Here is a 15420-nt window from a genome sequence, read left to right on the forward strand (position 1 = left end):
GATGTGTAAAGAGAAATGAAGACGAAAAGATGAGAGTGAAAGGAAGACGATGAAGAAAAAAAACAGGTTATTAAAAGATGAAAGGGAGAGAGCGGATGATGAGGGAGCGGCATTGTGTGATTAAATGGCAGAGGTGATCCCATTGGGCCACAGCCCTTATTGCATTTTAATAGACAACAGGATGATCCTTGACCCCTTCAGAGGCAGAGGTAGCATTTAGTGCAAAAAGCTCGCCTTGATACACCTCCAACCTGCAGGGCATGTGGGCATTAGGAGTAACGCGAGCTATGCGGGGCCTTACAGGGTCACAAGCAAATGTGTTTATTCTACTTCCACTGCATCTCAAGCAGCAGCCTTGGGCCAATAACAACAACTAAATCCATATGCATCTGTGTGTGTGTGTGGCAAAGAGCCATTTAAAATCTACACTGTGCAATTTAATCTAAGTATTCAATTCATACATTTCATAGAGCTGTCCTGCTCTCTCATCCTGTTCCCTTCACCCATCTGACCCCCAAAACCGACCTTCAATCATCGGACAGTCCTTTTCACCTTCTCTTTCTCCCAGCACCACATGCTAAGTGGGAACATTGTTACGGTCAATTTGTCCCATTCAGGGTCCCGGTGGGCAGTGTCCCTGCCCTGACAGCCTGCAGACAGAGACCACACTGCCTGAGAGGCCTTGACATAGTGGTCCAGTGCAGGCTTGGAATGAGGGGGAGGAGGGGGAGGAGGAGGAGGGGGAGGGGGGAGGTACTCAGGGCAGAGAAAAAAGAAGGGAGGGAGAAACTACAGAGGAGAGGTGATGAGGGAAACGCTGGAATGGAGACAGAATGTGTGAAGGAAAACATGTTCTAGAGAAATGCTGGAGTGCAAGAATGCAGGGGGAAATAGGAAGGGGTGCCAGCTTTAACTCACACCCTAAGATTCTGCTCAATGCTGTTTGGTAGCTGTCCATCAATCTCAGGTTTGATGCAAGAGCTGGTGACAAGTGTGCTTACAATATAGAAAACCTCATTGCTGGCGTTATGGTTTTGTATTTTTGTTCGTTTGCATATATCTAACCATCAGGGGAACTCAGTCGTCACAGGACCTTAAATACAAAGCCCATTCCTAAGCAGGAGAGTGTGCTGGCCAGCTACTACAGAAGTTAGCCCTTTATCTGAAAGATGTCAACAGCTGAAGAGTTACTGAAAAAAAAAAAGATTCCATAAAGCCCGGATTTAAAAAGTGGAGCCAATGAGGACATTTGTTAAAGTGCCTCTGCCAGCTCCTTGTCTGGGATTGTCCCGACAGCCTTACAATCCAAAAGCATCACCTTGTCACCACCTTGGCTCAAAGTACTGCAGTCATTGGATAGTGTCTGCCGGTCATTACAGTGACGTTCACTATTACAGTCACTCTAATCAATGTCCTGTTCATATATCTTGAAAATAATGTAATAATCCCTGGGATATTGTGCCTTATACAGAGACAGTAAGGCTGAAAAAATCAGATTCATTGAATATTGAGAGATTTCCAAATAATCAAACAATCTCTAAATGGAGACTATTGATTCTAAACCATGCCATTTTTATGAAAGGACAACATGCTCAGAACAGTAATTGAGCCAAAACAGTAAAAAAGATAACTACATTTTGCATTCAAGATGAAAAAATCTGTTTTTGTAAAAATAGTTTACACAGAACTTCTCAAAGCATTTCTGAGGTTTGAGGCTTTTTTTACATTTTATCATAGATTTGCTTTAATGATATGCTATAAATAATATCTATTGAAATTAATCTGTTATGATTAAAAATTTTCAGATAAACTGATCAAACAGAAAAATTGCTCGAGCCATTTATTGCTAAAATAATAAGCCTCTGAAACCAGTCATCAGTGGCAGATTATTCTCAAGACTGTGTGGAGAGTTTTCTAATGTACCTTACTGATTACCTGATCCTGACCTGTTTCTGCCTCTCAACCACTGTGCCTGACTGTTCCCGTCTGATCTGTTTGCCTGACCTGGCTTCGGACTTCTGCTGGATTCTATCTGAACTGCTTCCTGACACCGTTCTTGATTTCCCTTTGGAATCTCTTCGAACTTCTCATCTGGTTCTGAATCCTAAGCATGTCCTCGACGCCTTCTTTGGCTTCACCCTCTCGATAATCCTGCCTTCCTTTATCTGTTTTCTGTCCTCCGGGGCTGCAGCATCTGGCACTCTGTGGGCAGCGCCCGCCACATCTTGTTGGCAGCCAACTGACTGGAATCAACTTTGTTCTCTGAGCACGGACTGAATTAGAGGACTAGGTTGGAGACTCATGTTCATAGTCATCCTCAGTCAGATTAATGTAGTCACTAACCTGTGTGTTCCTGCCTTAAACGTCCTTGCCTTTAAATCCATAATTTTTAAATAAACCCTTTTGAGATATTTGACTGACTTGAAAAATGGGTCCCCTATTCTGAGCTTTGACATTGATAGCTGGAGCCCTAACAGTTTTGTTTAATTAGGATGATGGACGAGTGATGGCAGTCAAATGCCAAATAAAAAATGAAACTCATAAGCAATTTTTCCTAAACGTAATCAGGGCAAGCAAAACTGCTTTGGTGAAAAAGTGACATCAACCAAAATGTAAAAACTCTCATCCTAAGGCAGCTGACAAATGTGAACTCCACACCTTCATACAAATATACTTCGGAATTCAATTCAATTAAACAAAAAAAAAAACCTTATTGATCCCAATGGAAAATTAAATGTTTTAGTAAGTCATAGGATGCTTTTTAATGAGTGGTATTTTATGTTGGTAGGTGTTGGCAGGATGGATCTTCTGTAGCGGTCTGATTTGCACTGTATCTGGAGAAGCCTTTAGCTGAAGAAACTCTGTTATAATTTGACCTTAAAGGTCCATAGAGTGCACACCTTTTTATATCCTAACTCCAACAACTTTGGAGTTAGGATTTCAAAAATGAAACAGAAACCATCAATGGTTTTACTTTCAGAGATACTAAACACTTTTTACCAGTTTTGTTTTGATAAATCTTTTTCTTTATTCATTCTTTAACACAAAAATACGGATGGTACAAATCAGTTATACTTTGTTTAGTTCTGTTTCATCTTTGCCGAGAGAGAATTTGCTTCATACTTTGTTGTTTTGTCCAAAAGCACTCAGCATATAAGATTTTCCTGTAAAAAAAAATCCTCAAGAAGATTTTTAAGGGATTTTTTTTCTTTTTTTTACCTAAATGTATAGGGGATTGTTCTTTTTCCTGAAGGATCAACAAAATAATTCTGATAAAATTCTGGTGAACTGTTTAGATAAGGCCATCCTACATGCTCATCCCCATTTTCACTTAAATGGCAGTGAGTCTGACTTAGTGGAAAAATTGCAAATCTTCTTTTGGAAAGTAAGCTTGTATGAGTGATGCAAACAGAAACTTTTAAACAGAACGTGCATGAGGAGAAATGGGAGATATTTATTTTTAATGTGTAGAGGGCGTTTTTTTGCAAAAATCCTCCACCATGCCTTTAAAGATAAAAAAAAACCATGTAATTGTAGTTGTCTAAGTTTCCACTAAAAAAAAAAAGATTCAGTATTTATCAAGTATTTCAAATAAAAGTTGTTGTTTTTTTCCCAAAAGGTCAAGTCGTTTTTGTGGCTCCAGATAATCTATTATTCAGTAATGAGAATGGTTCCTTGCTTTGTAAAGGTTCGTTTGAACAATTCTTTATGTGGAGGGAAAAGACAGGCTTATCAGCAAAAAAACAAACAAAAAAACAATATTTGTTTCAAACAAAGAACTCTGTATGTTAAGCCAAAAGTTATATATATATATATATATATATATATATATATATATATATATCCTTAAAGGCATACCTTGGAGTGGTTGTCATGATACATAACTTGCCTGTCCAGAATCTGTGCATAGAAAGCCAAAGTATTGATAACGGTGATGAAGTCGGCTAAAATGGGCACAGGCTGGTGGAGAGACAGTGCTGACCAAGCAGTCGGAATGATTTCTTATAGGCAGCTCATCCTGCTGCTTAAAGGTTTCTAAGTGATAATGCTCCTCTCTCTGGTGAAATAAACGAGGATACTACCTCATCAATAAAAGCGAAATGCAATTCTGTTTCATTCTGTTTTGTTTAATGGTGGATACATTTCCATCTACAAGTTCTTACTTTAACAGTGTGAATAAAGCAACATAAACATGTATTATATCATATACTGCTGGGTTCAGACTTCAGAGACATCTTGAGCTGATCAGTATAACACTAAAATATAGTATAACTTGTCCCTCTGCGCAGTTACTGCCTCGGGTCCACAGGTGAAGTTAACCCGCCACCAACGCAGTTCAGCAAATAATGAAGGATTAAATAACTGTGTAAAGGCACCTGTTATTTCTGCACAAAGGGCGCAACACTTGCTCTAAAGCAAGAGGCCCCAAGCGGCTGTTCGCGTCAGGAGCAGGGCTCGAACAGGGCACCCATTCAACCAAGGCTGGCAGCACTGAATCACACTCGCATAGGGCCCAGACAGACTGACTCACACATGTGCACACATACAGAGGCCGCACAATACAGGAAGGCAAACAGACACAACTAGATAGACACTGACCCTTACATTTCCCCCTAATGGACACAGACAAACTCTCACCCTGCTGTTCTCTCCCGTGTCTTTGATCCTTGGACATACATCGGCTTCTTAAAGCTAATTGCCAATCAGACTCCAGAGTTCAGACAGCAGGAATCTGTCAGGGGCCGTGTGTATAGGAAGCGATGTTGCAGATCTCCTTAAACGAGCTAACTTTATAATAAATCACTGGGCACTTCTAGCCAAGGATTAGCCAAGCTCCAGCGAGCAGTTTGTTAAGCTGCAGAGAGACGAAGCGTTGGGGATACAGAAAGAGGCGCCAAAAACTGACATCAGCTCCAGGACCTTGGAACGTTAAACCCTCCCATACCGCCTGGTTTCCTGGGCACAAATTTAGCCTTGTTATCTGAGTTCTTCACTGACACAAAATCCCTCTGCTATTAGGCCTTTACATGGGATTGCAGTGTTTGCTTCTACAGGGGATTTTAGACTAAACACTTATTGTCTAGGACATGAGCTCCAGCATCAGGTATAGTTTTTCAAACTGCTCTCCTTATGTTTGTCCTAAATAATTTCTGTACCGTCTCGCCTCCTACTGAGTCATTTCTCTTGGAAGGAGTCTTGCTTCCTACAGTGAGGTTATTTATACATGGACCAGCACAACATTTATCCCCTCTCCTATACCTGCAGAGGAACAGCAGATAAAAATAATCGCGTCTGATGGCAGCATATGTCGTTACAGACTTCTTCTGGCCATGTGGATCTCAGAAAAAGATGTGTTTGTCTCTCCTTTTGTGTTCTCCCGAGAAAACTGAAACATATACATGACTAGGCAAATATATGAATACATCAGGTTTCATTTAATATGTATCCCACCTGCCAGTCAGCACATTGGATCTACAGTAATTCACACATGTACAGTGAACTTTATAACATATTACTACCCCCCTTCCATCATCTGTTTCATTGGGAGTTTATCTGACAAACGAACATAACACCCTGTGACAGGATAAATTACTTCTGTACAAATTGAATCTAACCAATAAAATAACGTAAAAAAATCAATACTTTATATACACAGATTTCGAGGCTTGTCCCTACTATATTTACACAACTACTAACATTTTCTCCATTTTCTTTACAAATTAGCAAAAGCTCAGTCAGTCTGGATAAAAAGCTTCTAAAAACACATCAAAATGCTTTTCTTTTTTTTTTTACACTGTTCCATTATAGCCTTGTATTTTTCAAATTTAACCAGCCTCTCTATCCCTGCTGAAAAAGTAGCATCCCGATGCTGCCACCCACAGGTGTCCTCATGGAGATAATGTGGTCAATCTTTAGGGGGGTTTATCTTAGGTTTTTTTGTTTTGATCGCTTTATATTTCATAATCAAAGGATGTTTCTTCCACCAAGGGTATCCCTGGAGGTGGTTTGTTCAGATTGATGTCCATCGTTTTCTACCTCACACACAGTTTTGCTTCTATGCAACATAATCCACTTTTGTAAACTTCTTTTATTTAATTTTTCTATCAACAGGTTCTTGTTGCTTCTCATCTATATATATATATATATTCGAGGTGTAAAACCGATCATTGTCCCAATAACAGATAGTCCCCCACCTGAGGTTTGGATCTTAGCAGCTCCTCCAGTGTTTCCATGGCTGCTTCTCTGATAAAAGCTCAATTTCTTACCGCCTGTACGGGTCATGTATTTAATGCTCTACAGTTGTGCCATAATGGTTCTGTTTTCAGACAATGGATTAAACAATGCATATTGAGAGTATTAAAAATTAGCAAGCTTTTTTTTAGTAATTTCCCCATGTTTTTTTATTATTTTTTTTTTTACAACTTTACTCCTGAGCTTTTTAATGTTCTTCTTTGTCGATCAAAGTAAAAAGAGCTGCTACATCAAAACTATCTCCACATTTTGTAGATCAGACTTATTTCACAGTATTTTGGTTTACATCTTATGCTTCCCTCTTCTGCTTTTTAAATATTAAACTAATTGAATTTTGTAGTTGTAAAGTAACAAAATCTCAGTAATGCCAAAGGTGTGAGGTACTGCGCCCTCTGTAGAATTAAAAAGCTGAAGCCTGATACATGGTGCTACTGTCTGATATAAGCAGTGGGGGGGGGGGAGGATTTGTGTGCAGCCTCCAGCAGCCTCCCTGAACTCTGGCTGCCAGAGCAGGCGACACCCCAGAGGAAAAGGAATTAAAGAGCCTCTTTTCCACCAAGGTTGATTGATACTGTTAAGAGTGACAGCAAGGTTAAAGGAGCTGCTGGTCTTCTCTCCTCACACTGGACTGCCTCGCTTTCTTTAGATGCCTCTCTCCCTCTGTAACTCCCCACTCCTCTCCTCTCACACAACCTGGGGCTCATTTTTAAGAGCACCCCTATCCCTTAGGGGCTTTAGTTAGTTCTCTATCTCTTTTTTCCACTCCACAAACCTCAGAACTGGACAAAAGGCGCCTCTAAAGGCAATTTGAATTTGAAACAGGGGGGGCCACAGGAAAAAAAAATGCGCAGCTCCCAAATGGGAAAACTTGAGGCAACTTGGAGCCATGCTATTGTGGAAGCTTGGGCGTTTTTGTATACTCTGTACTGTAAAGGCAAGAGGCATGCAGATAAGGATGAGGAACATGGTAGAGCATTCTGATGCTCAACACTGGAGGTTGGAGTGAAACATAGACAGCAGATTAAAAACCAAAAGCAATTCTAAAACAACATTTCCAAATATAACATTTAAATTAAGTGCAGATTTATTAGATTTAAATATTTCTTAAAAAAAACAACAGTTGGATAGTTTTAATTGACAGAAAACAACAAGAGATTATCCACCAGGTTATATCTAAAATAAGTGGACGTATGGCTTCTGACAGCTCAAATCTGGTTTTCAGTGCGGCTGCAAACTACGCAGTATGAAATTAGACGCGCAGATACCACAGATTACAGTCACAACTGACTGTAGGCTGAGTTGGTTCAATTGGGATAACTAGATTCCCTCCACTAATCAATGCGTCCAAAACATTAAGGCGAGACAGAGTAAAATCAGCGCACCAGCAGCAGCAGCACAGCCCTTAACCGGACCCCTCGGTTCACTTACCTCTGATCACCAGGAGAGAAAAAGCGCTGCAGGAGCAACAATAGTGTTACTCAATTGCCTGTGTCCCACTTGGTACCAAATATCCGAGCGCTATCTAGTGCGTTTTCAGATCCCGTGTTGGGCTTTTTGGAAACTGTCCCTTCCTGTCGCACCTGTCTTTGGAAAAAAAAGGGGGGGGGAAAACTGTTCCCCACATCCATAAAACAACTGTCTCAGGGGGTTGGTGCGTCCCTACCCTGCTTTACTGATCTCAGCATTCACACATGCACCACCTGTCCCTCCCGGTGCAGAGCGCTCCACAAAGAGCGTCTATGTGGCGCAACGACACATGGTCAGTATCTGCTGCAATATACCAAGTCTGAGATCTAGAAACTAATCAGGACGCAGTGGGGTGAAAAAATAAAGCACAACACATCCGTCTGGAAATCACATCAGCCTCTTCAGTCGCTGCTCCCCCGGATCATGTCCATGCTGTGCCCACAATAGTTGGTTTATTTATTTCCCCGCTGAGCGCCGCCGCTGCTCTGTCTCTGCTGCGTGGTTTCCACCTCGGTTCTCTTTTTGGGGGACAAACACTTTGCCTTCTCCGCTGCGTGAAGAGGTTGAGCACGGCGAAGTCTCATTCATCGACTGGTTTTTAAAACAAAACGGTTCCTGTTCCATGGAACTGATGGGAGGACCGCTGCGTTCCTCTCATAGCAGCATCTAGCGCGCTGCTGTCATCCCACAGTCTCCTGGAGGCTGTTTGTGCCAAAACCTGAAGCAGAATTACGCAGCGGCTGGAATGGAACTGATTAAGGGCTAATTAGGGTTAATTGAGAGTGGTGGCGTTACCGAAAACATCACCGATGTCAAATATGCGTTAACATCCCGTAGACATCCATTTGGTAGAAGTGGGTAGAAACTACATAATCTGTGATATTTTCACGAGGAAAACTGGTATTTAACCTTTGAAGGTATTATGGCAGTCTTTCCTGGCTATGAACATTTATTGACATATCTATTGCACCCCCCGGGTCAGAAGGGGAGACATTTCTGGACATAAAAATTTAAATCTGGTCACAGATTTCTATAGAAAGTATGCCTGAAATCTGACTTGGTAATTTGAACACGTGGATCTGTGTTGTTACAAAATTTGTCATTTATTCAATCTGCTCTTATTTATTTATTTTTTAATTAAGCTTTATCTCTTCTCTTCATCCTCTTAGAAAATCCCAACTTTTCTAAAAGGTCACCAAGATCAACTGGTTTTTTTTTTTTATCAGATTTTTAAAAGAAAAAAAAAAGAATTATCATGTAAAATTTTATATTTTTCAATATAATCTGTACTAAATAATTAATGAATGACCTGGAAAAAAATGGATTCAATCACATTTTATAGAAATGTTGAATATCAGTTTTCTCACTGCGATTTTCAAATTTACAAACCATAATTAGGAGTTACTACAATTCAGCCCAAGTTTGATTTATGTATGTTTTTATCCTTTTCAGCTTTTCCTAGAAAATGTGTTTGTCTGTGTTTGGTTGCTTTATTCAGTGTTTTTTTGTTTCTCCTTTTTTCCCCCTTATTTATAATTAGAATACCGGTTTAAACAATTATTAATTTTGGGTTAAACACTTTGTTTCCTATCAGTGATGATGTAGTTTTAACATGACCTTTTGTTTTTACTATACTGCATTTTGAACTAGATACAGTAAAATCGAATGCAGACTTCTTAGATAAACAGAAGCATATTTGCAATTGAGAGGAATGATGCTAACATTACGTCTCCCATTTTTTACTTTTCTGATTTTTTTTACTCACACCCTTGTGTTTAAATCATTCCTAACCGTAGCATCTGACCCCCAACCCATTCCATTAGGGGTGGGACGGCTAGATAGTGGTGATTGTTAATATGTGACATGTGGGTGGTTTCCCAGGGCAGCATCAGCAATGTGGTCATACAAGCACTAGATGGAATAAGACATAATTTACCAGTCAGTTTATTATTGAAAAAGTCTTAATGCTTTATTGCATACATATTCTCTGCAGAGTTGATTCCCTCTGCTTCCATGAGGATAGGTGGACTTTTTTGTGCTTCTTCAATATTTCACTGTGTTGTATTTGATTACTAGGAATTGTCTGCATTTTGACTAGTTTAGGGAAACAAATGTGGGGCTTCACTCTCTGTGCCATTCGTGCAAGATGAGCCACTGCTGCTTTAACCACTTTCACTGACTATGATAAAGTCATCTGATTCATCCTCCATATCAAAAAGAACCAACAATGAGAACTGGCTTAGAATGAAATTATAGAACATACTGTAGATAAAAGTATAATTTTCTACCAAGGTAGTACAGAAATATTGTCATTGGCAACGATGGTGAAGATGTTTATCTGCAACAGCTGCCTCAGTCAAGGAGTATAGCGTAATACAATAATTATGGTAAGCTGATATTCTTATGTTGGTTTTATTATAGTCAGTGGTTGAAAGAACTGTGATTTTAAATGCTACTAAATCGTTAGGTAGAAATTTTACTTGTTGTAATTTAACCAATTTTAACAGAGTAAATAAAGGATAATTTCTATTGAAAAGGAATTGTGATATTTTTTCCAGCACAAACTTTACAGCCTTGCTCTAAAAAAAGACAAAACAAAACAGCAGCAGTAGAATTAGGTAGAAGTATTGTTTTTGCGTATGTTGTGCTGCTGGTCAAAACAAAAATCACAGGGCTGCTTGATGGAATTTAATTCCCCAAAGCTGCTCCATTAGCCACAAAGGGCCGCCAAAACAAGCTGAACAGACAAAGTACTGAGGCAGTCTGCAATGTAATTTGCAGGAATTGAATCAATTTATCATTAGTTTTACAAAGATGTGGCCTCATATTTGTGGAGCGAGCTTCCAAGTCAAATGTTACAGCCACAGATCCTGAAAGTCCAATTTGTTGCAATTCATGCAATCCCTTTAACCTTGCAAAACAGATTGTACCTCTGCATTTTCAAAATATGAGATGCATAAAGATTTATAGTTTATGAGTTGAGTAGATAAGTCTGGTGCTTTGTATGCAAAATAAGCCAAAAGCCCACTGGACCTTCTCATCAAATTGCAGTAGCCACTTTTAAATTTTGATGTATAAATAATTAATATCTGAAATAATGACTACTGCTGCCTTGAAGGCTCCTGCATATCATGCTCCCTTTGCAATCCACACAAATCTGCTGCACTGCAGCCTGTCAGCCTTCATACAAGCTGTAGATCAGCTGTGGTAAATCAGACAGCTCAGCCTGTGTGTGTGTGTGTGGGAGGGCTCTGCAAAAAGCAAACAAGAAACCTCACCTTATATCATCTGACCTATCAAAATAACTTGCTCATAATTTACTGGATGTTAAGGTTCATAAAGTACTTTCATCATGTGGCCTAAAGCCTTGCATGTAAAATGCATGATATGCCCTATTCTTCTCTGACTTTAATATTTTTGTAGGACAGTGTTTTGTTGTTTATTCTTTAGTTTGTTTCCCTTATCTTTATTTGCACAGGCAAAATGATTTGTTCCCAACCAGTGTGATACTCATTAACATTATTCATTAAGCTTATCACCCCATGCTGTCTCTAACTTTAATGTTTTTACAATTGTAACTTGAAACAAACATTGCAGTTTGGCAGCAAAAAAACCTGCAGAGAACAGAGGACACCTCTCTTTGGCAGTGGCATCATTATTATGGCCCAGTAAAACTTTGGAATACAGATGAGTTCTTCTCCACGAGAATTCTGCTTTCACCTAAATGTCTCACATGTCTGCAAGAGTTTAAACCAATAGATTTTTCTCTTTTCACGAGATGCTGCTAATAGAGCTGCCGAGGACACAATATGGTATCACTAGCACAAACCCTACGATCCCTACCCCCTTTTTAGGTGGATTTAGATGCAGTGCCCTTTATCTCCAAGCTCTATGGAAAAACTACTACAGTTCATTCTGGGTCAAACATATTCATCAACCATGCAGTGTTAAACCAGTCAGCCTCGGCTCTGTCCATTTTAGACTCATTACTGGGACCTAAAGTGACTTAAATGGATTTTGTTTTTAGTCTTTTTATGTCAGGTTGTATGGGGGTTTCTAGAGTACTCAACCGTAGAGACGGAAGCTGAAGGTGTTTTCTGCAGATTTAATAACCAAAAGGAGGCAACTGAAGCATAAATAACAAAATACAGAAAACCAAAAAGGCCAAGGAAAACACACATGAGAAGCAAAAAAAACAACAACGAGGAACCAGCACTGAGACACTGCACAAGAGGACTAGCTATATATGCCAAACAGAACAGAGACTGGGGTGATCACCTGATTGGGAGCAGGTGTGGACAGAAGAATCTAGAAGGGAGCTAGGGAAGAGGGTAAACAAGAAATACATAAAAACTTAAAATACAACCAGAAAACAGCACATAATTGAAATCAAACCAATGAAAATGCAAAAAGAAAACTTAAACATAATCAAAAAGTGAAAAACCATGACACTTTCAGTTTTCACATTTTCAAATTGCAAATTCTATTCCCGCCTCTGTTTCTTTCATTGCATATTGCATTTATTTAATAGTGACTATTCTCACTTTTTGTGCAGTTTTGTGACTTTTTTCTGTAAAAAGAAAAAGCTTCTAAAAAACACAGTAAACTAATTCAGGTATTTGTGAGCATTCACTCTGAAAACACATTTTTCACAAGTTGATAAGGATTAAAAACACGGTCTAGTGAGTGTGAGACTTCCACTTGGAACAAGAACAAAGATTAAATGTGGAGTAAGAACGAATTAGCCTTAAATGAAAATCCTGAGAAAAAAATGACACTTAGATGGGAAATCCCTGCCGTGCTACTAATAAATGCAAGAGGTGCAGAGGAACTTCAACAGTCACCCTTAATATTCATATTACTGGAGCCATCGACAGTTTTTCTATTCTTTTCTCAAATCCCCCAGATTAGCATTACTATTCTGTTACTGCTACTTTGTATGGAAATTTTGAGCTACGTTCAAAAAAAGAACCTCTTCTATTTCATCTCCTGTCAAACTCTGTGTGCCAAGAGTAAATAAATAAAGAAGTTCTCATTTTGTTCATCCTTTTTCTTTCATCCCACTTGTGTGTCATTGCAGGCAGGCAGCAGACCTGATTATAATTAGGAGGGAAAAAATAAAGAGAAAGAGCTGCCGCAAGAAAGTAAACAAAACAGAACAGAAACCACAACCTTTGATGGTTTATGAACTTTGTAATCTTTCAACAACATGGGGGAGGTGAAGCAGAGGAGCCTCGTTGTTTATATGTGTTTATGAGTAAAAGAAGAGATGTTGATGGCGGATGATATAAAGTCTATAATCCTCTATCAGAGGATAGAGGACGCTGATTTTCTAGTGTGACCACTTCTGTATCGGTACAGTAATCATATGGTTCACCAGCCTGCAAACAAAACAGAGACACAGAGAGTGGGAGCAAAGTTCAGCGGATCAGACCCTTACTCAGACCGCCTTCTGACTCGTGAAATGATTTTATACACTAGAGAAACATTTTAGTATTCAGGAACATGCCAGACTGTTTCCATGCACATTTGTTTAAACTCAGCAGAGGTGCAGAGACATTTGAACACTTTTTTGCTGTGGAATGATGCTACTGTATATTGATAAACTGTGATTATGTAATTCAGCCTGAATTAAAGAATCCTGGCTGAACGTCGTCCAACGTAACCAAAACATTAAATATATTGCAAAAAATGTTCCCATAAAATTCTCCTGTCCTTGGACTAGAAAATTTTTTTTGCTGTAATGGTCTTTTTCAGGACTTGATAACCAGCTGTGTCCTGTCTGGAGCCTTATGCTTCATCTAGTCTCTGAAATCTGTGGTATCAATTTGCTCCTGCAAACTCATACATAGAAATTTGCTGAAATACATTTTATTTTTGCAACTATCTGGTTCTGGGAAGTAAGGTGCAGGTCTTACTTCATCTTTATTAGAACCTTAAACCTAACCATTTGCCTGCAAGGATGGACCTTCAGCTGAAATTCTCACAAATGAGGCTCCCTTAGGAACTTCCTATGGCAGAAGACAGCTATGTGTGGGGGAACAGGGCTTTCATAGCAAGCACCGTTGTAGAGCTCAGGATCAGGACCTGGAGACTCACTGAAAAAAAAAAACCCATCTTAAATTTAACTTTTAAATCATACAATTACAAATCAGATTTAAACATTTTTTCTAATTGCACATTTTACATTGAATCATTTGAAGTGGTATTGTAAATTATATTTATTAATCCATTATCAAAAACTGCTTTTTTTAAAATAAATTTTCAAATCCTATTTCTAAACTGATATTTAAAAATCACAGTTTATAAATCTGATTATAAATACCATTCCTTATCACACATTTGCAAAAGTAATTCCTTATTCCATTTTCTTTTTGACCTTTCGTTTTCAAATCCTTTTTGCAGGTGCATCTTATTTTTATCTTACCCTTTCCATTTACCTTTTCTGTGACCTTTTTGGACCCTGACCACACTAAAGAAATAGTTAAACACATCACAAGCGGTCCTCACATGTGACCAGCTCCCTCATTGGTCATTTTGTGAACCAAGTGTGGCACTCCAATCAATTAAATTTGAAAATTGAAATATTAAATTTAATTATTTAATATTAAATTGCCTTTCGATGGTCTATCCCGCCTTTCGCCAATAGACTGCTGGAGATAGGCGCCAACCCCACTGTGACCCTGACGGATTAAGAGGGAGAAGATGGATGGATGGATTCATTTCATATGAAATTGAATCAATTTCAGATTAAATTAAATTAAATTAGAAAATTAAAAAACATCTCTAAGTTAAAAGATAAAACCTGACCTCCAAAAAAGAAAGACAAGACAACTGATGATGGAAATGTTATTGATTCCTTGTCCTTGTTTTTCTTCACATGTTATTTTCTCTCCTCTTCTGTAGTCAGATTTAGTTTCTCATTTCCTGTCAGATTATTTATACCAAAAGTAAACTGCCTCTGCAAGCACAAAGCTACACAAATATGACATGGACCCAATCCAAAGGGCAAATGGTTAACTTGTTAAGCTTCTGTTAAATAGTATCTATTTTTTGATAAAATACCCTGTTTTAAACCTACCTACCTCTTTTTACTTCATCATCACTCAGTCAGTAGACTGACTTCCAACTCTTCCATTGTTCTCTTGGTTCATATGCAGAGTGGTTCCTTGCAAGTAAACAAGTGCAGTAGATTAATTCAGCCAATTTTACAGACTGACCTCATGCAAGCTGGTGGTACATCAGTAAAATTAGCTTCAGCTCTCTGTGTGCCAGAAGTTGCATATTAATAAAAATCGCCAGGGCAGTAAACTCATTGGTAAGAGTCACTTATTCTCCGCATGGCATGTAAACAGTGAAGCTATAAGGGCTTCAGAGGTAATTCTTTAGTGGGAGCAAAGGAGTCCCGATTCATAAATGATGGATGTTTGCTCTACATTTGATTCTTTGTGAAACTGGCAACTGAAATAAATCGCACATGCTCTGTTTATAAACAAGCTTGATGCAAGTCTATGCATTTTATCATGTAGATCTAACCCCATCATAATATTAACTAATATATATTTTTAATTTGCATGATATTTCTGATAAATTACAACATTTTCAACAAACTGCTGGTAATAATAGGAAAGAGAAGAAAAGAAATTAACCTCTCAAATGCAGTTTTTAGTGGGAAGGCTGGGCTTAATTTCAGTCAGTCTG

At 38.7% G+C, this 15420-nt stretch overlaps 1 protein-coding gene across 3 annotated transcripts in view; it reads right to left on the reverse strand.

Annotated features, from left to right (window-relative positions):
* The window catches only part of sema6bb (sema domain, transmembrane domain (TM), and cytoplasmic domain, (semaphorin) 6Bb), a 203368-nt gene extending 194945 nt beyond the window's left edge, over nt 1-8423 (reverse strand). For 2 of the 3 annotated variants that reach the window (XM_038279022.1, XM_038279023.1), the window contains exon 1: nt 7681-8423. Coding sequence is in view for 1 of the 3 variants with exons in the window: in XM_038279021.1 (XP_038134949.1) it covers nt 4639-4679 (41 nt within the window). In the remaining 2 variants the exon portion in view is untranslated. Of the gene's footprint in view, nt 1-4638; nt 5532-7680 lie in introns of those variants that run through there. The other variant, XM_038279021.1, reaches the window with a different exon arrangement.
* Between the last annotated feature and the right edge of the window lie 6997 nt (nt 8424-15420).

This window comes from Cyprinodon tularosa, unplaced genomic scaffold (genome assembly GCF_016077235.1).
Source record: "Cyprinodon tularosa strain WSP-4 unplaced genomic scaffold, ASM1607723v1 ctg147, whole genome shotgun sequence".
NCBI lineage: Eukaryota > Metazoa > Chordata > Actinopteri > Cyprinodontiformes > Cyprinodontidae > Cyprinodon > Cyprinodon tularosa.